Genomic DNA, 23,054 nt, shown 5'->3' with positions numbered 1-23,054 from the left:
GGAGGGAGAGAGAGAGAGGGAGAGGGAGGGGGAGAGAGAGGCCACGAGGCCTTGATCCCTGTTCCCTCCCCACCACACCCGGAGCCCGGCAAGCTCCGAACCTTCTCCCAGCCTCCCTTGTAAAACAGGAATAAGGAGACATCCTCCCCTGAAGGACTGTGGTGAGGAAGAGACAGTGAAGTGCAGTAAATGACAGCACTCACCGATGTCATCGTCATTGTTTAACCGTCAGGCACAGGGCGGAGCCACCACTAAGCATGAAACCAAGACAAGAGCCAGGTGTCAGAACCTCCTGCTTAGCGTGCGCTTCTCCGTGGTGGGATGGATTTTGATGTGCTATTCATCCTAAGTAGCTACAAATATCATACCCCAGGGTTAGACAGAGGGGGGTTCCCTAGATAAATATTTATGGAGCATCTGTCGGGAATCAGGTGCGCTGGGTGTTGAGGATCAAAGAGGTTAGGGAGACAGTCGGGTCCCTGCCATCCCAGAGCTCTCGGCTTCAGGGGGCAGATGGGGTCGGAGTGGCGGGGGGCGGGGCAGTGCAGGCGAAGAGAAAGCAGCCCGTGGGGGCCTCGCACGCTCAAATCTCCGTGACTTGCTCGTTTGTTCTGTCAACCAGTATTTGAAGGCCTACTCCGTGTGTGCCAGGCATTTATTCCAAGTGCCGAGGATACATGCTGATCAAGATAGACCAAAAGCCCTTGTCCTGTTAGAGGTGACATTCTGCCAGCTCAGCAGCTCACCAGCAAATCGAGTATCTTCGGAAAGTCACTAGGTCTGGCTCAGCCTCAGTCTCATCGAAGAGCACTGGGTGATTTAAATGAGTTGATGCATGGGAACTCCTTGGCAGGGTGCCTGTCATGACGGCTGCACCCAATAAATGGTGGTGTGGCACGTGCAATGAGACCCGTGGTGGGGACTACCATCTCAATCTTGGAAAGAGTCTGGGGGAAGTGACTTAAGAGCCAAGACCTAGCACTGCAAATCACGTGGCTGGGACAAAGGGCTGGAGGCCACCCTAGCCGTCGTCACCTCCCTGACCCTCCCGTCTGCCCCCCTACAGGTCTCTTTCCCATGGGCCAGGGGTCCAACACCTTGGCCAAGGCCGTCGCCACCTTGGGCCACGCAGCAGCCAAAGCAGTCCCCCTCGCCACCGCAGATGCCCTTTCACCCAGGCGTCCGGCCAGTGCCAGTGCAGAAGAGCTGGTCCCAGGGGTTCCCCAGACCCACCAAGGCCCCGCCTGCCTCCCAGAAGCGGCCCGTGAGTGCCAACGGGAAGATGTTTTCCTTCGTGGTGAACAGCGCCCACCGGCCTCCCGTCATCAAGCAAGGTATTTCACAGGCACTTCTGCCAGTGGCTTAGGGGACGGGCTTATAGCCACGAGGGTGGGTCTTGCTTTTTGCTTATTTTCTCTGATTCTAAAAGTAGAACATAGTCAGTCAATTGTGAAAAAAAAAAATTGGGATAAATAGGAAGTAAGAAAAGAGTTGAAGATCATCTCATTCTCCCTGTAGACTTCTTGGTGCAAGTCCCTCCAGACTTTGCACATATGCGCACGTCGGTACCTCTCTGATGAGTGTGTGTGTGTGCGCGCGCGCGCGTGTGCACATACATATGAATGTGTGGCAGGATCTACATTTACACACTTTGACTCCGATGTGCAGAAATATTGGTAACTGAAATTCCCCTTTGCCTTAGGAGGTTTTTAAATCTTTCTTACTATTTTACAGTTGAAAGGACACTGACGCTTATCGAGGAAAATTACTTCCCCAGAGGTGACATATTCAATCTAATCCAGTCTAATGTTTTTCAGTCAAACTTAAGTCTGGCTATCTCCGTGACCGTCACTCACAGCCTGGTCACTCTGGGGACACACAGCCTTCAGGGTTTCTTTCCCTCGCTCTCTCCCCCAGAAGGCCTCACGGGACGTGGGGAGGCGGCTTCCTGTCTGTCATCGTCCTTCTGACCTCAGCAGCCTCACTGCCAGAGCAGCCGCGTTGACTTAGTTCCCGGCATGATTCCTGGGTTTCCTCCGTGGCCTCTGCTTTGAAGGTCCCATTCTCTGTCCTTCGTGTCCCAGCCCCAGAGCCCTCTGAGGACACCCAGGTCTCTCAGTGGCTCCTCACCTGCCCTGGCCTCGCCCAGGACCATTCACCTAGTCACCTCCTTCAGCCGAGCAAACAATAGTTATTATTATGAAATATACTAACTAAGGAGTAAATGAATCTCTACCGTTTACATCATCATCATCACCATCATCATCATCATCAAATGAACGCTCATGTACCTACCACTCAAGTTAAAAAATTACTCCGCCATTTCCCCCCAACATTTTAATATGAAAATTTTCTAACATATGACAACGTAAAAAGAATTTTATAGAGAACCCCCCACATACCTAATTCTACCATTAACCGTCTTCTGTCCTCTTTATTGCATATCTATCGGTCTTTCCATCCTTCTGTTCATTCATTAATCCACCTTATTTTTGATGCATTTCAAAATAACTTACACACATCTGTAGTCTTCTCCCTAAGTATTTTAGCATATGTACCATTAACTAGAGTTCAACAGTTTTTCTTTCTGATGTGAAATTAACATGTAATATGTATTAGGTATCGATTGTTACGTAACAAATTCTCCCCACATTTAGGAGCCTAAGGCAAAAATCAATAATAAATAAAAGAATTATCTTAGTCCATGTGGGTCAGGCACGTGGCAGGATCTGACTGAGCTGGGTGGCTGCGGCTCACGGTCTCCTGTTGGGCTGCAGTCATTCGAAGGCTTGACCGGGGCTAGAGAATCTGATTCCAAGACGGGGCCCTCACATGGCTGTCAGCAGGAGGTTTCAGCTCCTTGCCACATGACGCCTCTCCAGAGAGCTACTGGAGTGTCCTCATGACATGGTAGTTGGCTCCTCCTGAGCAAGCGGTCCACGAGAGCCAGATGGAAATTGCAGTGTCTCTTATGACCAAGCCTCAAAAGTCACGCTCTGTCATTTCTGCAGTATCCTGTTGGTTACACAGTCAGCTATGTCCAGTATGGGAGGAGACTGCACATGGGCCTGAAAACCAAGGGGCGAGAATTCTCGGTGGTCATCTCTGAGGCCAGCTACCACACTCTGCCCTCTGGTCCTCAATGATTCACCCCCCTCCCACACGTTAAGGTGCCCTCACCCTCTGCCAAGGCCCCCAGAGTCTCACTCCACTATGGCATCGGCTCAAATTCCAGAATCTCACCTAAATTAAGTCCAGGTACAAACGAAGCTCACGGGTGTAGTTTAAGTTCAGCCCGAGTGCTGTTTCTAGCGATCTGAAGACCTGTGAACCACAGAGACAACTCATCTGTCCCTCCCACCCAACATACATTGCTGGGACAGATATAGCATAACTGCTGTGGGTGCTCCTCTTGTCCAAAAAGGGGAAAGACAGGAAACACACAGGAGGCACTGGCCCAAAGCAGTTCTGAAATCCAGCCAGAAAAACGTTGGCAGTTTCTCGTTCAGGCTTTAATCCTACCCTTCCCCAGAAATGACTGTTCGTGGCTCTCGTCTTGACACTTCTGTCCCTTAGTTCTGTCCTCTGAGTTGTTCTCCCTATGGCATAAAAGAGTAGTACATATTTGCAGCTATAGAATTTATAAGCTGCTTCCTGCCTGTAGAAGCATGGGGGGCCAAAAGCTGCTTTTACTTTTGTGAGCCTCTGTCAGAAGTTGGCAGTGTTTCTTCTTGGGGTTCACCATAGCAGGCAAAAAGACATGGAATGGATATTCCTGTTCTAGAATTTCAAATAAACAGAATCATGTAGTTTATATTCTCTTGTGAAAGGCTTTTTCACTCAGCATAATGTTCCTGAGATTCATCCATTTCTATGTATCATGAGTTTGTTCCTTTTAATTGTCAAGAAATTCTGTTGGTGTGAACATGGAGTTTTTTAATCTATTCTTTTATTATTGGACATGTGAGCTGTTTCTTTTTTCTTTCTTTCTTTCTTTTTCTTACCCAGCTGCTTTAACTTTTCCACCAGAGTGGGGATTCCTGCTCAGGGCAACCTACTGCTCCTCGGTTGAATGACCTGTATGTATATGGCATCAAACAGACTATGCCGAATACATTTTAAATAAGCCACAGGCCTTGTGACAATCATTAATGCATCACAGGGGCCTCAAGAATTTGACTAGATATTATAGTCAAATCCTGCTCCAGAAGAGGTTTTATAAAAATCTCATTTCTCCCTTTTCCCTTCTTTTTAAACCCAGTTATAGATGTTGGCAGGAAAGGAGGTATTAGGTTAAGAAGAGGGAGAATATGCTAGTCCTGTGCTTTCTGACACAGTAGCCACCAGCCACACATGGCTGTTGGTTACCTGGGATGTGGCTAGCATGACCGAGGAGCAACGTGTTTAATTCTAATTAATTTAAATTTAAAAAACTGATATTTGATTCAGTTTGTTGGAAGGTTTGAAGTATGCCTGGAACATCTCGGGTATGCAAATCTATTTTTCCAACTGTAAATTTTTGTGAAATCTAAATTCAGATTGAGTCTTTCCATTGAAAATTTAGCTTCCAAATTGAGATGCACCGAGAATGTAAAATAAACCCTAGATTTGAAATACTTAGTACCAAAAAAGAAAAATAATATAGAATAGCTCAATATTTTTGTCTTAATTACATGTTGAAATGATATTTTCCTATATTAAATAAAAGATATCACTAAAATTAATTTCATCTCTTCTTTTTACGTTTTCATGTGACTACTAGAAAGTTTTAAATTGCGTATGTAGCTCACATGGTTTTTCTGTCAGACAAGGCTGCCCTTGTCAGTTTAGCACCCAGCTGCCCGGGATCCAAGAGAGTGAGGTGGGGTAAGTGAGCTTCAAATGAAAGCTTTCTCACCATCGAGTCAGTTGGGGGAAGAGGAGGGAGAGAATGGGCAGCCTCCTCCCGACATGGAGGGGAAGACGGAAGGAGAACAGAGTATTTGAGAGAGAGCCGCCATCTCGGTCCTTGGGGCCCGAGGCTTGCACCCCACCCACGTGCACAGAAGCTGAGAGAACGTGGAACGCATGTTCTCAGGGTGCTGTGAGCACTCCCACTTTCCAGACGCTGAGACCAGGGCATCCGCTGGCACCCAGCAGGGCCTCTGCCCTGAGACCCGCCGTCTGGCGGAGCTGCAGGCCTCTACCTGGTGCCAGGAAACCCAAGTGAGTGTGTCAGTGGGTGGGCGGGGAGCTTTCTCTTCTCAGCGATTTCTAGGGGAGACCAACTTGTCTCACTTTGCCCAGGACTCTCATGGTGAGGGCACTGAAAGTCCCCGACCCCAGGAAACCTCTCAATCCGGGGCGAACCGGGACAGTTGGTCACCTTAACTGTTTCATTCGCTCCCTCACTGATGAGTTCACCACTCTAGGGGGGCATGGCGGGCGGGGGCGGGGGTGCGGAACCTGTTACTGCCGGGAGGTTCGTGTGCCCTGGTTCCGGTGCCAGACCGGCTGGCTCAGACCCTGACTTCGCCCCTGTCCGGATGTGTGGCCTCAGGCACCTTGGTTTCTCAGCATCTCAGCAGGGCTGGCCACAGTACCTGCCTCACAGCGTGGTCCTGAGAGCTAGCATTTACACAGGGAAGGCACTGGTGGCCGACGAGCCTTTCATGAGTTGTTATGAGTGTGGGCCTGGCATGGTGCTTTCGTTCTCAAACAATACTCCTGGGCACCTTTCCCCACCGGTATGTGCCAAATGGAACCGAGACAGGTCGGGTTTAACCTCCTCCTTGCCGTGTGAGCTTGGGTGGAGGTTTTTTCTCTCTGTGCGCCGGTTCGCACATCTATAAAATACGATTAGTAAACTCATGTCGAGGGCCACAAACTGAGACATGGTCCTCAGCCACATAGTCAGGGAGATCGACATTAACAAAACGATCACAGAACAGCATCTATAAAGTGATAACACCCGGCAGGAGAGGTACTTGGTCCCCCTTGAGCTCATGATTGTAGGACTTGACTTAGTTGAGGGATCAGGAAGGTGTCCCCGAAGGAGTGACACTCAAGCCGAGGGCCAAAAGGCAAGTGACATCGACTAAGTGCACAGGGAGCGGCAATCTAGGTGGAAGGGAGAGTGGGTGCCGGGGCCGGGTGGTGGGCGAGGCGGAGTGAGCGAGAGGAGAGGGTCATTGTGGCTGAAGGGTGTGCTCCCAGAGGAACGGGGCTCAAGACCACGTAAAAAGATCAATGAGAAGTGACCGCCAGTGTCAGGCAGGGAGGGGACGTGACTCAAGGTCCAGCTACACGAGGCGGTATCTGATGTTGGATACGTTCACCACCACAGGGAAAGCGACTTGGGCATAATCGAGAAGGGTTCTGCTTGTTTGAGACCTGGGGTTGGGAGGTGGGGGGGAATTACTGGCTCTAAAACACATCAATAGAAAATGCAGAATCAGAATTAATAAGTGATCAAACAACTGTCCACAAACGTGACCGTGCATACTTCATTAATGGTTAATGTTGACAAGCATTAATGTTTCATCACCTTTGAAAACAATTGGTTCCGTTTCTCACTTCACGAGAAGACAAGAATGTGCCCAGAAATCAGAGTCAGTTGGAAATTTAAAATACAGCCCTCGGAGTCAAGTAATCTCGAAAGCAGAGTTACAGAAATCCTTTCAAAACTTTCTGCACCAAAAAAAAATGTATTCAGTGTAAATGTGAATAAATCGTGATATATTTGGTGTGGTATAGAGTGGGACTTCCAACATAACAATGCCAGAACCCCTGAAAGTCATTTTAACAGCCCTTGCGACATCGGGGGTAAATTTTTAAAAAGTCAGAAAAATAAAATGTCTGTCAATAGATTCTAGTTAAATGCATTTCAGCACATTGTACAATGGACTATGATGCTGCCATTAAAGAATGCAGTATGCCCACAAATACTGACGTGGGAAGATGTTTTGCTATATTGTCAGGTGAAAAGGCAAGCTGGAGAAAAATCTCTGCAATATAAATACATTTTTTGTTTTTTGTTTTGTTTTTTTTTTAAGATATAATTGGGATTAAAAATTAGCTAACAATTAGTGCTAAATGCTCCACGCCAGGGGCAGGAAACTTTTTCTGTAAAGAGCCCATAGCAAACATTTTATCTTTGTGGGCCATGTCATCTCCATCAATATGACTCAACTCTGCCTTTGCAGTGGAAAGCAGAAGCAGACAATAGGTAAATGAACGTGTTGGGCTACGTTTTTAAAAAAACTTTATTTACAAAAACAGACAGAGGGCCAGACTTGTCCCTAGGGCCTTATTTTGCCAACCCCTGCCCTATCGTTATTTAATCCTCAAATAGGCCTTTATAACAGAGACCGTTAGTGACCCTAAATTATATACTAAGGCTTAGAGAGAGTAAATGACCCGCCCAAGGTCATCAGCTCTTAATGTGGCACAGAACAAAGTCTGGAAAGAGACACATCAAAGTGAATCAGCCCAGTTAACAATGGGAGCGAGGTATGAGGTGGCTTTTTCCCTTTCGAGTGCGTCTGTAACACTTTCCTTGTTTTCCAAAGAACATATACACAGCTTCAATCTTTTAATTACGTGAGAGGTACGTGTAATGCACAGGAAGTGAATGTGAGGGTTAGCCTGACAACCTTCTTTCAGACCTCGAGGATAGTCACAGTCTCCTCTGTGTTCTCTCTGCCCTTGTGGTTAGTGTGGAGGAATGTCATGGAGGTGTCGGAGCAATCGGTGACCGAGGGGATTCCCCAGGCAGGACCTTCCCGGGAGATTCCTGTGGACCAGGACCTGGCCCAGCAGGACAAGGTGAGGGGTCTCGGGGGGCGGACAGCCAGAGGGACGGCAGGGGGATCGCCACGGCCTCTTGTTCTCTGTGGCCTAGAAGCGCCATTTTTACTACTTCCAAGAAACCACTTATTACTCCCAGGGTGTTCAACTCAAACTGGTGACTGCCCATTTTATCCCAAATAACAGCATCGACAGCCGCAATGGACTGAGCACCCACTGTGTGCTGGACCGTGTCCTGCGCACTTGACATTCAGTTAGCTCGTTCTTCTTCACGGTCTTCAAACCCAACTTTTACCCCCTTCACTTTACGGGTGAGGGAACTGATCATGCTCAGAGTTCAAGTAACTCGCTCGAGTTTGCACGGTGCGAGGGGCAGAGTCAGGATTCACGTCCGGGTCCGGTTAACTTCCAGGCCGGCCCTTCTGAGTCCCACACAGTAACTGGTCCACCACGATGGATGGGACAGTGGCGGGGAAAACACATTTCCTAGCAGGAAGAAGCGAGCACTGAGGTCGGAGAGAGAGACAGAACCAGAGAGGTGTAGAGCGTGAAACGGGAACGGGAACCAGACAGGTGAATTCAAGCGATCCTGGGAAGGGTCCGGGGTGATTGCTCCCTTAGACACGGCCTGACAATTATCCTAGAAGAAGCGGCCGAATGACCTCTTGTTTTCCGTAAGGCCCAGCACCAAGCACATCCAGAGTCTCTGAGGAGCAGAACCACGTGGGGTTCTTGTTAGACTCAGGAATATGCAACCTCAGGTTGCCGGTGGCTCTGACGCAGATGTCCTGGGACCAGACTTTGAGAAATGTGGCAGTAAGGTGAGAGGCCAGGCTCGGAGGCTGTAGCAGTTAATCTGTTGCTGGGTAACGAGCCAGCCGAAAACTTAGTGGCTTACAACAGCAATTGTTTCTCAAAATCTGCAGGTTGACCTGGAAAGTTCTCCTGCTGGTGTCCCCTGGCCTCACTCATGTCACCACAGTCCGTGAGTGGCCTCGTAAGAGCTCGCGTAGAGAGTCTTTAACATTGCTTCCACCACGTTCAGTTGGTAGAAGCGGGTCACGGGGCCAACCCAGGTTTGGTGGGGGCAGGGGAGTAGATTCTACCACTCGATGGCAAAAGCGGCCAAGTATTCGTAGCCATTTCCCGATCTACCCCAGTTGTTACACTGAAAACACAGTGTAACCACATGTATATTTTTTCTATTTATGAGCCATTTATGCCCCGACTTGCCAGGACTCCTTCAAGTGCTTAAGCATTTATGGGCCCATCTTATTGGGAAATCTGAAGGCCGGCTCTCTTCAGGCATGGCTCAGCCCAGGAGCTCAGATGACGTCATTGCAACATTCCCACCACCAATCTCTCCCCGCCATCTCCCTCAGAAGCCAGGCTTTCTGCCACAGCCTGGCTTCGTGTGCTCCATGGAGAAGACAAACTCAAGCCAGCCAGCCTACAAATTTATAAAATTTATCATCCAGAGGGAGTCAAGATCCTTCCCCTCTGTTTTCAACATGGGAAATCTCTGAGAAAACTAACTGACCAGTCTGGGTCACGTGCCCGTGGGGAGGTGGGACAGGAAGGAGCAGGGCACAGGGTTTGTAGTCCTACCAAGACCTCGTGGAAGCGGGGACGCTCCCTCAAGGCAGGGCGCAGGGTCCTCACCCAGAAAGGCAGAAAGCACAGCTGGACGCCACACCCTGCAGGCTTCTTTGTACTCCGGCGCCCAGCACAGGGCCTGGCACATAGTAGCTGCTCAATTCATGTTTGTTGCATGAATAATTCATAAGCACCTGGCTGAGCATGGAAGCTCTGGGCGACCAGTAATTGAGTAAAACAAAGCAGGCTGCCCCAGAGTACGGAATATTTGATGCTCTCTCTTGACGTTTTGCCACAAGCCTTGGCAAAGAGCCAAAGAAAGACCCTTGGCAGCAGTGGGCAATGCCCGATGGGCTTCCTCATGATCAAAACCCTGTCCTTCCACGAGTCAGGGAGCTAAGAGTTGGTGAGGCTCACTGGTCAGCTCCCCCGGCAATGAGCTGGCCTAGAAATTGCCCCTGACCTCCTTCCAACCAACAGAAAATTGTTAGAAGAGCAGGAATTCCTTCAAAAGCAAAAATTCGATAACTGCGTTTGAAAACGCATCTAGAGAGGTTCCTCCCCCGCCCCACCCCCCAGTCTTTCTGACATTGTATTGATGACTTCTGGTGAGAAGTTTGGAGATTTTCTTTTTTTTTTTTTTTCCTTTCAGGGGAAACCTTAAAATTCTGTGGCTGCAGAGCTTTTTCTTTTGGAAAGATAGAGAACTAGGTTAATTATACCTGCGGGTAAAGTCAGCCAGCAATTTGTTTTTTCCAGCCCAGAGTCTGCATGAGCCCACACAAATAAATCACCATTCCTGTCTCATTTACTTTCCAGATTCAGTTCCCGGAATACATTTTTACATCAATAACCAAAAGAGGCAGAGAGTACCAGGAGAGAGGAAGGAGGAAAAGAAATATTTCAGAATGTATTAGATCGCCAGAGTTAAAAATAGCCCTCGTTATAGTCAGAATGTGGTCGAATAGAATGTCGTTTTTCTAATTACCCTTCCTAGGTCTCCACTGTGTTGGGCTGAATGTTATTAAAAAAAATAATGATAATAATATAAATAAACTTTCTAGCAACAAAAGTTCCCAACTGGAATGCTTGTTCTCAGTATGGAAGTATAACTTTAGAGGAAAGGAAGGTTATAGTTCCTGCAAGGCATAAGCACCCATTTACAGGAGTCTGTATATAAGCAGATCATTTTAACCAGGTGAGCCTTTCCAGGTGGCAGAGAGCCTTGAAAGCCTGTCTTTCCCCTCCCTGCCTGCCTTCGCCTTCCCATAAGAATTACACTGCATTTTTCCTACATTTTTATAAGTAGGCACAGCCTTGCCCCCAGACCCACACCTAGTAAACGCCCCGTCTGGCCTCCACCCAGGATGAAATAATTCTTCTGCTGGGAAAAGAAGTCAGCCGTCTCTCAGATTTTGAACTGGACTCTAAGTACAAGGATGCCGTTATAGCCAGCCTGCAGAACAAAGTGGCCAGCCTGAGCCAGAAGCTGACGGAGACAACCACCTCCAGGCAGAGCGAGAGGGAGATCTCACAGAAGTTTCAGGTGCTGGACAAAAACATTGATGCCAAACAGAAAGAGATCCAGAACTTGAAAAGCCAGGTAGGACCCAAAGCCTTGGAGTCGTGACACAGGGTGACAGCTCTTGGGTAGAGAAGGGACCCACCCAAATAGTTAGGGAAGGTGTGGGCAGCCCAGCATGGTGGGTAAGAGCACACATCCCAGGGATTAGAGACCTGGCAGCTTCCTAGCCTAGTAAGAACAGTATCAACTTTGACTAAGGACCTATCATGAGCAAGCACTGATACAAATGCTTTAGATGCTCATTGAAACCTCACGACCCCTGACACATACCGCTCTACAGACGAGGAGACCGAGACAGGCTTAGGGACGCCCGGTAACTTGTTACAACTTGCACCCCAAGTTAGCGGTGATGGAGCGATTTGAGCTCAGGTCTGCCTCCTTGCAGAGCCCATGCTCTCACCCCCCTACTTCATATTTCCACCCAGCTCTGTTGCTTCAGTGACCACCTCTCACATCCACCCAGCCCCAGCCAGAGAGAGCTGTGGGCAGTTAGCTAGAGAGGGGGAGATGGATACCGCCCCCCGCCCCGCCCCATGTTCTAACACTCATGCCTTTACCAAGCCCCTGAGGGCAGTTGCTGGCTCACTCGTGGGGAATTTCATCCAACAAAAATTCTCCACCTGGAATTTCTGGAATTACCAATCATGTTCTTTCTCTCGAAACTAGACCTTTTTTTTTTTTTTTAAGAACTACGTTAAAATTGGCCATAGATCATGTACGTAAATTATATCTCAACAAAGTTGATTAAAAAAAAATTTAAAAAAACCTGGCCGCTAACGAATGTTGGCCTCAGTGCATAATGCTGCTTAAAACGATGGCCGCACTTGGGGCCCCTGTTCTCTGGTTCCCTGGTACTGCAATCAATTCAAGGTGCACAGTCTCGCTCCCGTGTCCTAGAAAAGGACGTAGGTCGCGCGTGGTGGACCTAGAAGATTCCTCCAGGAGGCTGTAAGCTCCATGAGGGCAAAGGCTGGGCCCGATCACCATCCAGAACTCCGACAAGACCATGTCCGTCCATTTGTTCATTTGTTCATTTGTCCATTCATCCGTCCATTCATTTATTCATTCGTCCATCTATTTATTCATTCATTCAAATAAATATTTGTAGTGTGCCTATTCTGAGCCATGCCCTCTTCCAGACTCTGAGAATTCAGCAGAGAACGAGGCAGACGTGATCCTTGCCTTCCCCTGATTATACTCCAATGTGGGAGACAATGCTCTAATGTTTAAATGGACAAATGCCTCTCTTTTGGACCTGTTTTTGAAAAAAAAAAAAAAAACAATAAAAGCAGCAGGTCCCGTAGGAACTCTACTGCAAATAGCTAGCTACCTTGATATGTGGCTGACTCACTGATGAGCATCTTTCGAGCATCAATTTGGACATTGGATGGAGAAAGATCCCTTTCAGTTATTCTCCCATTTCAGAGCTTTCCTGAGCAAAAGTGATATGTCTTGTCCAGATACATGGACAAAGATGAATAATTCCCACATATCTTTTTTTTTTTTTGTAGTCGAAAATGTATTTGACATATAACATTGTGCAATTCCCACAAATCTTTTAGTGTCAGCGGGTCACGATTTGGGTATTATTTAAAGTGGCTAGTGATATCTGGAAAAAGGGTTTTGTTGGTTTTTCTTTTTACAAAGAAATTATCTAGAAATAATGACACCGACTCATCATTCTGTTGCCTTCTCCTACCCCTTGATCTTCACTTATAACCGAAGGAGAGTATTTTGTAACAAGGCACATCTGAACTAGAGGCTGCAGTTGGTTTGTCCGCTCACATTTTCGTTTCTTAAATAATCTATCACCTGCGGAACGTTCAGCCTGAAGTATAAATCACATGGCAGGTCAATTTATTGGTCTGATTATTTTATATGCTCTCCGTGGTCCCCTGACAGCATGCACATAATGATTTGCTCTCAAAGGCCGTTGATCTGCTACAGTACCACTAGGAAACAGTTCCCTCCGTGCGCTCTTATACACCTGTGCTTGAAGCAATCACTCCTGAAACACTTAACTTTCTTATCATTCAGTGTCTGTTTTATTGCACAGTGTTACAGACGTTAAACTTCTTGGTATTTATGCCAATGACAACATGGATACTTATTTTGGCAGTGGAAGAAATTAAGGGATTTTGAAGACTATTTGGAGTTTCCCCACAATCTAAAATCCTAAGACTCTGATCCTTAGATTGACTATTTTATATCTGTCAAGAGCACTGGAGTCTTTAGTGGGGCAGTGTATGTTTTCTCTTCCCTTCTGGAAGTTTGTGTTTTGCCTTTGGTATCATGCAAATAAAAGCATTAATCCGAGAGGAGCTAATTTTAATTATTCCAAGTACTTGTCATGGAAAAGTTATGTTTCCCCAACAGAGAACAGTAAGAGGTAAAATAAATGTTTTCACTCAAAGTTTCCAAAGAATGAATGGGCAAAAATATAGCCATGGGGAGGGTGAGGGACAGAGTGCTGTGTTCCCCCGACCTTCTAGCGTTACCCCCTCCCCAATGTCTCAGATGCCCTGAGACAGGGAAAAAAAAATAAGTGTAACTTCTCCAAATGTGATGGCCTCTGAACCACTGATGGTACATGAGAAGAGTCAGAAAATGAAATGAAACCTTGACGGTTCTGTTAATTCCACCAGAGTAATAATGACAAGGTTTTCCAGGGACAGAAACCAAGGACGAAGTCCCTGTGTGCCACCTGGTGGCGAGGCCCTCACCCACATTATGTGAGCGTGCCCCACCCCCATGACGTCTTTATGCTGCGCCTACAGCATGACACGCCGGTGAACAGGGATTCCTGTATTTCTTCTGAAATGACAATCGCGCTGGTGCTCAGGCGAGCCTCGACAGGCCTGACAAATGCCCGAAACATTTTACCGATCTACCTGCCCCCAAGGCAGACGAGAGCCACTGGAGCACAAGCACACCGTGTCGCATCAGGCGGGAAGACAGGCACAGTGGACACCTAGATGCCACGTGCCCGCCATGCTCCGAGCACTCACACACACAGTAACCAGTTTCCTTCGACTATCAGATTGGGACCATTGTCGCCCATTTACCGAATGAAAAAAATGAGACAGACTGTGACGTCCTCCTCATTGTCCCACAGCCCGGAAGCGGCGGAGACAGTATCGGAAGGCCACGGTCCGGCTCCCGAGTCCACACTATGCTTCACAGCCTCCGGCTTTTAATGCTGGGTCCTAGAGCCATGCAGCAAGGTGGAAAGAACTGGAACCAGGCAGCTAAAATCCAGGTCTGAATCGTAACTCCGCCTCTGACTAGCCGTGTGACCCTGAGCAGGTGACCTCGCCTCTCTGAGTCTCACTTGGCTCACTTAGAGAATGGGAGCATAAATGGAACCATCAGCCTTAAGCGATGCTGTGAGGAGCTGTCAAAGAAGTAACATCTGCGAACAGGTTCTCTGAGCTCTGGAATGTTCTGCGAGATACGAGCCATTGTTATGATCACTGGAGCGAATTAATTTTATAAGCTGCTCCCCTCTCTCAAACTTTGCTCTGTATCCAGCCAGTGCTTGATGATCTGGAACCAAGGCCTGGTCTATTTATAGCTGAGAGTCCGAAGGTTGTAGAGGGGCTCCTTACGGAACCAGGCGTCCGCAGTGGTAGCTGCATCCCCAGTGGTAGCAGAGCCCCTGTGTGGGCATGCAGATAAACGTTCATGTTTTGGTCACATGTGAAACGGTGGTCACTGAAGGAACAGGCCCTCTCCTGCCCTTTCCACTAGTTAAAACTAAAATGCTTGGTTTCCCCGACACCCCAACCCAAGATCAATCGGACTTCTTTTGTTCAACCCTGGAAAAGCACCGGCGTGTCCTGCAGACCTGGGCTGCCCCCTACCCCCCACTGACTGCGTGTTGCCTCCTCTGCCCACAGGTCAATGCTCTACAGAAAGGCTACAGCCAGGTGCTGTGCCAGACCCTGTCCGAGAGGAACTCAGAAATCACGACGCTGAAGAATGAGGGCGAGAACTTGAGGAGGGACAATGCCATCACGGCGGGTGAGCTCTCTGGTCGGACCTGCGAGCCAACGCCCTCCTCCTCCCACGGCCGCAGCAGACGTCACCAGCCAACCAGCCATGGCTCCTTTGCTCACTGAAGCAGCTACAGCCTCAGAGGTCTTAGCAGCAGCTGTCAGGGAATTAGAGTGTGTCCTCAAGAGAGGTTTTTTTTTTTGCCATCCAGTTCCTAGGGCAGGGCCTGATATATATTGAGGGACTGTTGTCTCTCAGCCAGATGTGCTGGGCGGCCTCACCGGGGGGAACTCAGGACACCGTGTGGCTCGGGCAGTTCCGTGAGCCAGTTTGCCACGAATACAAACTAGAATGTGGACGAAGTGGGGTCGCTGCTTTGAGACACCCGTTATCTTGCCCATCTCACCCCGATTCTCTCGGGCCCAAGTGGGAACCTTTTTCTATTGACCAATGGAGGTCGTTCCATGCCAAAGAACTTGGGTGGGTGAGGGGCAGGCAAGGCATGGTCCAGGGCACCGCTGTTTTTTAGCCTGGACTTCTTCATTCATTCAGCATGTTTCTTGAGCAGCTACTAGTTGCCAGGGCCTGTTCTAGGGGCTGGAGAGAGAGCCCTGAGCAAAACAGGTGCCTGTCCTCACATTTGGGAGCAAGTGACAGATAACAAGTAACCAGGTGAATAAACAAGCCCATTTCAGAGAAAACTCTGCAACATAATGGCAGGGTGCTTCAGAGGACAGAGCGAAGGGAGAACAGCTTCGTGGGTGGGCACGGACGAGGCTTTGAGACGGGAGAGGGAAGAGCAGTCCGCAGGCGAGGGGATGATGCTCCAGGCGGAGAGGGGATGATGCTCCAGGCGGAGAGGGGATGATGCTCCAGGCGGAGAGGGGATGATGCTCCAGGCGGAGAGGGGATGATGCTCCAGGCGGAGAGACCCCAGTGCAAAGGCCTGAGGCTAGAGCAGGCTGATGTGTGGGAGGGGCCAAAGGTGAGGAGGCTGGAGTGATGGGACCCAGGGGCTGAGGGCCTGGCCGGGACACTGACGGGGCAGAGCTAGGTTGCAGGCAGGAGTCTGGGCCTTATTCTAAGGGCGGTGGGAAACCACTGGGGTTTCTATAGCAGAGAATGACATGTCTAGAGATCTGAAGAGGATGGGGCCATTAACCGAGAAAGAGGGGACGGGGAGAGAAGCAGACGATAGGGAGCAGGCACTGAGTTTGGTTGGGCACATTGCCCTTAAAGTACTCAGTACACAGCAGGAAATGAGTTCATTGCTATAAGAGCCACATGCGAATCGCTGTCTCTATGTGAATCTGCGTGCTGTGCCCTGGGCCAGCCTGACCTCCGGCTTTTCGTCTGCCTCAGTCTCTACCCATGTACTCCATTCCTCCCCCACCCGCCAGGCCTCTGCTTATGTGGATCTCTAACTTGGAATGTCCTGAGATATTTGCCGAGCACCTCCCACGGGCCAGGCGCTACTCTGGACTCTGGGAATATAAAAACGAATTCTCTAGGCCCTTGTCTTGCTCACCTACGTCAGCTCATCAAATCTCATCCAAGCTTCAAGCCTGTCTCAGACACCACTTTGTGTGACCCTTGGGCCAACAGCATCGGCATCCCCTGGGCCCTTGTGGGAAATGCAGAGTCTCAGGCCTCGACCCAGACCTCCAGAAGCAGAATCTGCATTTTAACAAGATCCCGGGTATTCTGTATGCACATTCACGTTTGAGAAGCATAGGGCTGGGTTATGCTGCAGTAACAAATAAGCCCCGGGGTCTCCATTGTCCGCAGTTGGCCAACAGCGGTGGCGTTGACAGTAACCCTCATTGCCTCTTTGACTTCTGTGTCTTTTTTTTTTTTTATAGGGCTGGTGTCATCTTTGCAAAAAGATATGTTAGCAAAGGATGAGCAAGTGCAACAACTCAAACAGGAGGTGAATCAACTAAAGAGCGAGAACAAAGAAAAGGATCACCAGCTAGAAGCCCTCAGCTCCAGGGTGAGTGCTGGCTGTCAGAGAGGAGATGCACTCATCTCGCTGACCTGGGGCCCCGCTTTAAATCATGCCTTGGCAATATGAGGCCAGTGCCCAAAGGCACAGGGAGGAAGGCCACTGGGTGGGTCAAATACTCATCTGGAAAGACTAAAAGCCAGGGGCCAGGTTCCTGGCTGCTTTTCAAAGAACAGTGGCTCCAGAATAAGCGAGAGGTGTATTTGAATCCAGCAAACATTTTCTAACACCTGTTCTAAGTTAGGTCGTTTCATCGCAGGAACAAACACATGATTAACATGTCTCGCCACTGTAGGGCTTGATATTAAAACCGAGTAGGGTCTCTCTGGGGGCGAGGAGGACCACGCTGGCTGCGTCGTGGCCCCAGTCACCGCTGGTTTTCGTAGCCGCCATCAAAGCAAAGCAGAGTGTTTGAGGATCCAGATGCAGACATGCAGACTCTCATTTCTCCCAAGACTTCAGTGCGTGTAAGAATTCCTCTGTGTGAAATGAGCTCGGTGGGCAAATTAAGAGCTTTTTAAATGTACCTCTGACTACTCGCAAATCTTGCCGTCAATCCTCACCCTGTAGGGCTTTAGAATCCTCACCCTATAGGACTTTAGGATCCTCACCCTATGGGATAAGATTTCTCTGTTTTTATATGACTTGTCTGTTTTGATGAGTCAAGGTAAAACCTAATAGCTTTAATCTCAGGTGGCAGCTCAGATTCACAGTGGCTGCCTGATGAGCTAGTTAAGTCTACTTGGGTGCCGGGTGAGAATAAATCTTAAAATTCCTAAGAAAAGGCAAAAGAAGTAATATCTGGTGCTTAGCACGAGACCCAGTTTGGAGCTGGTAAAAGGCAGAGCCTGAGCTTTGGGGTCAGATATACGGGTCCAGCCCCAGAGCTTGCTTTTTATTGTAACTTCTTTGGCCATCATTTTCCCACCTGCGAAATGGGTGGGAACAAAATCACTGTCTGAGAAGCGGGAAGCCAGTTTTACTCATGCCCTTCTGCCTCTGCCCCTGGTCAGCCACCCCGCCGAGCCCTCTGCCTTTTTTTTCTCCCGAGCAGATTGGCTTCCTAGGCACGTGCGACCTCTGTTTTATGCACGAAGTGGGAGTGCGCGTTATTGTGTGTCTTGGGGCGGGGTGGGTGTGATGCTCAGCGGAAGAAATGTGGAGAAGCAGCACCCGTTTGGCTCTTCTCCTCCCCGAAGTGCACGTGCATTATTTTCCCCCCATTCCTCCTTCCTCCTTGACCTTGGAACGAGGTCTGCCTTCTCCTCTAGCCTGTGCTCATCGGCTCCTCACCACCCAGGGCGTTGCTCCTGGGAACATTTGGAATGCCTATTTTCTTCTGTCTGTTTTTTGTGTTTTTTTTTTTTTAATTATGTATGTCATGGTGTTAATTTTAGAAAAATAAGTAGGTGGTATTAAAAAGCAAAATTTTTGAAAAGAGAAGAAAGGAAATGCTACCCCAAGAAATCGACATTAATAGTTTAATGTATAATCTTCTAGTCTCATTTCTGTATCTTACCTAGAAATAAATAAACGACTTACATATTTCCTATCTCACCACGGAGTTATACTGTGCGTATTTTAAAATGTTAGATACTGTTTTCTCGCGTCAATCAATAAAAGCTCTTTTCGTTGGTCTTAAAAGCTACACAATATTTTCCTGGATGTACGCAATGCAACAGAGTGGTCTCCCGTCATTGGATGCTTGGGTTGCTTCTCTCTTTTTTTTTTTTTTCTTTTCTTGTTGCTAGCAACGAAGCACACCCTTGAACCTGCAGATTGGCCGATGTCTCCGGTCACTGTCCTTAGCACACATTCCTAAAGCAGGAATTTCGGGGTCAAAAAGAAGGCACGTCTCTATGCCCTTTAATGCCTGTTACCGAACCGCCCTCCGGAAAAGCCGTTCCATTTACCCCTCCGCTGCCAGAATAGCTAAGTCTCTGAGTTGAAACTTGCATGAAGCGCTGAGAGCCGCCCAGGTTCACCGGCGAGCCTCCTGCCCCCACGTGTTCCCGAAAGCCATGCTCTGCTGGTCACAGAGTTAAAACGCCCCAGTTCCTCTGCCCTGAGCATCCAGACCTACGAGGCTGGGTGTTCCCTGCGGTGTGGCTCGCTGGCTTTCGAAAAAGAGTTTAAACGCTTTATTCCTTGGAACTCAAGAGTAGGGTGACTAGGAGCCACTGCAGGATCCCCTATGTCCATCAGACACAAAGGGTCTTGTCTCGGAAGGTAGGGATGTGATTGGATTAAACAGCAGGAAATGTTCTTTGGGGCCAACATGGGGACTTGGGACACCCCCTCCCACCCCCCGCGGAAAACCCCACGTGGCCTCCTTGTCTTTTCTCTCCACAGTGCTCAGTGCTGAAGGAGGAACTGAAGAGTGGAGAGGCTCAGAAGGAGCACTGGGAAGCCCAGGAGGAAGAGTTAAAACTCTGCAAATCCGTGAGTTGACCTCTGTCGTTCTCGGGTCTCCACGGCAAGGCTAGACTTTGACCTTCAGGTTTTTAGGGGGTCCTTGGCCTAAAGCATGTGCTCTGGGGCTTTGTGATTGTTTATTTTGGCTAACATAGTCTCATAGTTCTTTGAGTTGCTGCCTCTAGCCTCAAGGAGGAAATGGGTGGAAGGACCATGGAAAACATACTCTTCCAGGATTCTCTGGGCAGTTGGCCCCAGTCTTCTCACCAGATTTCCCTTGGGGCTGGGCTGGGGTTGGAATGGGGACAGGGACAGGCGATGGCCAGCTGGCCATCACAAGCTGCCAGAAATTCACTGTGGCCCCCTGCCCCTAGCTGGACCTGTGATGCCCAAACTTTCGTGTTTCACAGTTTTATCATAGCCACGGGCACTATTAGTGACACAAAGTTCTTAAGTATTTTTATTTAAATACATCAATTTTACACCAGTTCATAAAACAAAACAAAAGGGCATCTTTTCGCTGTATGCAGGTGACTGTAAAAGTAAATACAACGAAAATATGGCTATGACAATGAAAGCATTCATTTCCCGTGCCAGCGAATCCTCTTGTGCTCCAGCAGGCAGACAGTTCCCATTCGCCGGAGGCACCACACCTGAGACACGAGGGGACGTTTGTGTTCTCTGTCCCGAATGGGAAGAAAAGAAAAATGTCATTATTCTGTTCTTCTAAACAGCTCTTACGTAGATCGGTCTCAAAAAAATACACCCCAAGCAAAGAGATCCAATGAGTTGATGGATATCTTGTCCTGTTTAATCCACGGTCCATGCTGATTTTCAGACAAAACTAATCATTTTTCTTCACCCAGTATCAACGGTGGCAAGGGTGGAGGGGAAACACTCTACTTTGCTGTACAGATAGAGACTTTTCCCCCAAGGGAAGGCATCGAGTGACCATCAGACCAGGTTTCCACCTTAGCAAACCGGCGACGTGCGTTAGGCAGAGTCAGACCTCTCAGCCCGGGAGGCAGCTCTCCCATCAGGGAAGCTGACTTCCCTGTTGTTGAAACCCTTCCAGCAAATCCAAGACATGGAGAAAGAAATGAAGAAGCTCAGGGAGGAGCTGAAGAAGAGTAGTACTGAGCAGAGCATGATCTCTAAGACTCTCCGAGAAAAGAGCAAGGTACGGCCAGGACAGTGTGGGCCCAGGGGCCACTCGGGCCAGGCGCTCCACACGCAGCACGTCCGTCAGTCCTTACAATGACCCTGTGTCGTCCACACTGGTAGTAACCCCACTTTAACAGCTGGGAAACAGGAGGCCTACAGGTTCACCCAAGTTCACTCAGATAAAGTAGTTGTGGCAGAACTTGAATCCAGGTCTGTCTGACCCCAAAGCTCCCATGCGTGACCATGACCCTAGATTGCCTTCAAATCTCATTGTAAAATTACCTAGAATAGAATTAATCCTTTAAATCAAGTTCGCCAACTGATGTTCTAATGTAAATGCTCGTACCGATTATTCTGTCTGTGTGTTCTGTCAGTCACTGAGAGAGGAATGTTGTTTTTTTTTTTTTCAATCTCATCATGATCGTGGACTGGTGTATTTCTTTTTTTAATTTTGTCAATTTTTGCTTGATACATTTTGAGGCTATGTTGCTAGGTGCATATAAAGTTAGAACTGTAATACTTCCTGTTGGAAAAATTCTTTGATTATCAAAAAGTAAAGTTCTTCTTCATCTCTAGTAGAGTTTGTCCCTTGAGGTCCACTTTGTCATTAATACAACTCCATCAGCTACACTGGTTTTCTGTTGGCTAGGATTTTCACAGCATATCTTTTTCATAATTTTTCTGTCAGTCTTTGTCGTAAGTTTTAGACCTATCTCTTCTAGATGGCATTCACTTTTATGAAATCCAGGTGGACGACCTTTTTCTTGTAGGCCATGTATATAAAGTGTTGGGGTTTAAATTTACCGTCTTGCTTAGCACTCTTGTCTCATCTGTGCTGTATTTCTTCTCTCTTTCTGTTCTTTTGAGTTGTTTTTTTACCATTCCATTTTTCTCTGTGTTAGCTTGGAAATGTTTCACTCTTTAACTATACTTTTAGTAAGACAGTAGCATTCACCCTTGACTTACGAAAATTCATGTGAATTGGATTTGAGCGGTCATCCTAAGGACTGTAACGTGCATCCTTGAGTCACCACGATCAGCTGATCATTTTGCCCTTCTCCTTGACAGTGTGATGACTTTAGGGCGCTTTGACTTCACGTACCCCTTCCAGATGCATATGCCACTCTTGTCATTTTCTAACCTATTACCTATATTTAAAACCCCAAAAGACATTATTGGTATTTTCATATATTCACGTCCACACACACTGCCCCTTCTGCTGCCTGTCTTTTCTGCATCTCCGATGACCCATCTGGAATCACTTTTCTTCCGTCTGAAGAACACCCTCTCGTGTTTTCCTTCCGCGTGGTTCTGCCGACGACAAAGTCTCACGCACGTGTGTGAGTGTGTGTGTCTGAAAAATGTATATTTAACCTTCATTCTTAAAACACGCTTCGACCGAGTACTGAGTTCTACGTTGGCAGTTGTTTTCTCTCGGCACCTTACAGATGGGCCTGAGTACCAAGCCTAACTCTCGTACCTTGGCGTAATCTCTCTTTATCTTGGGCCGCTTTTAAGATTTTCTTTTCTCTTGATTTCCAGCAGGTTTGTTGCAATTTATCCAGGCGTAGATTCATTTTTATTTACTTTATTTGGAGTTCATCGGGCTCCTTGAATCTCTGGCTTGGTGCTTTCATTAGTCCTGGCACTTGGCTCTCTGCCACGCAGGCAGTGAGGAGCTACCAAAGGGAAGACTATCGAACGGGATCTGAGACGATTGCATTTGTGATTAATAATAATGGTAAAAACGACAGCTGTAATTTCTCACCTATTAGGCGTTATGCCAAACGTGTCATCTCTTTTCATCTTCACAACAGCTCTATGATCTAGAAATTATCCTTTCCATAATCAAGGCCACTGGTTACTAGTACAGTAACTGGCCCAAAGCCACACAGCAAGTGGCAGAGCCAAGACTGGAGGCCAGGTGCGTCTGACCCCAGGGACCGTGGTTTAGCCACTAGCCACGTGTGCCCGTTCGCATTAAAATTTATCAAAACCGAATAAAATTTAAAATTCAGTTCCTCAGTCACACCAGCCACAGTTCAAGCGCTAGATAACCGGATGCGGCAAGTGGCTGCCATGTTGGACAACACAAAGACACATTTCCATCATTGCAGAAAGCAGTCAGACAGCGCTGTCCACAGCTTGGTGACTCTCGCAGTAGCATGAACGGCATTCCAAAAGGAAACGAACTAGAGGCCAGGGCCCAGGTGTGACAGCCCGAAGTTCTCATATGGGGTGGGGGCAGAGCAGTGGCATGGACACGGTAGGGGTTGGAGCGACAGGCCTGGAGGACACTGGGTGTGAGAGAGGGAGCAGAGTGGCAGCTGGACGTGACTCTCAGGCTTGGGATTGGGGAAGGGGGACACAGAGTCCAGGTTGGACTCTGATTTTGTAGCGTGTGACACAGTCTGCTGAGGTCAGAGCACGTTTAGAACTGGGAGGATTACTGAGGGAGGACGGTCTGCCCAGAGAGGTGAGATGATTTTTCCAAAATGACATCGC

At 48.2% G+C, this 23,054-nt stretch overlaps 1 protein-coding gene across 4 annotated transcripts in view; it reads left to right on the top strand.

Annotated features, from left to right (window-relative positions):
- FHAD1 (forkhead associated phosphopeptide binding domain 1) overlaps positions 1–23,054 on the top strand; it is a 109,072-nt gene that overhangs the window by 28,661 nt on the left and 57,357 nt on the right. For all 4 annotated transcript variants that reach the window (XM_039842150.1, XM_039842154.1, XM_039842153.1 and 1 more), the window contains exons 4-10: positions 1,067–1,334; positions 7,697–7,806; positions 10,751–10,987; positions 14,869–14,992; positions 16,828–16,958; positions 19,323–19,412; positions 20,461–20,565. In XM_039842150.1, coding sequence (XP_039698084.1) covers positions 1,067–1,334; positions 7,697–7,806; positions 10,751–10,987; positions 14,869–14,992; positions 16,828–16,958; positions 19,323–19,412; positions 20,461–20,565 — 1,065 coding nt within the window. The remainder of the gene's footprint in view (positions 1–1,066; positions 1,335–7,696; positions 7,807–10,750; positions 10,988–14,868; positions 14,993–16,827; positions 16,959–19,322; positions 19,413–20,460; positions 20,566–23,054) is intronic.

Source organism: Pteropus medius, unplaced genomic scaffold (genome assembly GCF_902729225.1).
Source record: "Pteropus medius unplaced genomic scaffold, Ma_sr-lr_union100, whole genome shotgun sequence".
Lineage (NCBI taxonomy): Eukaryota > Metazoa > Chordata > Mammalia > Chiroptera > Pteropodidae > Pteropus > Pteropus medius.
This window is presented reverse-complemented; position numbering and strand designations above follow the sequence as displayed.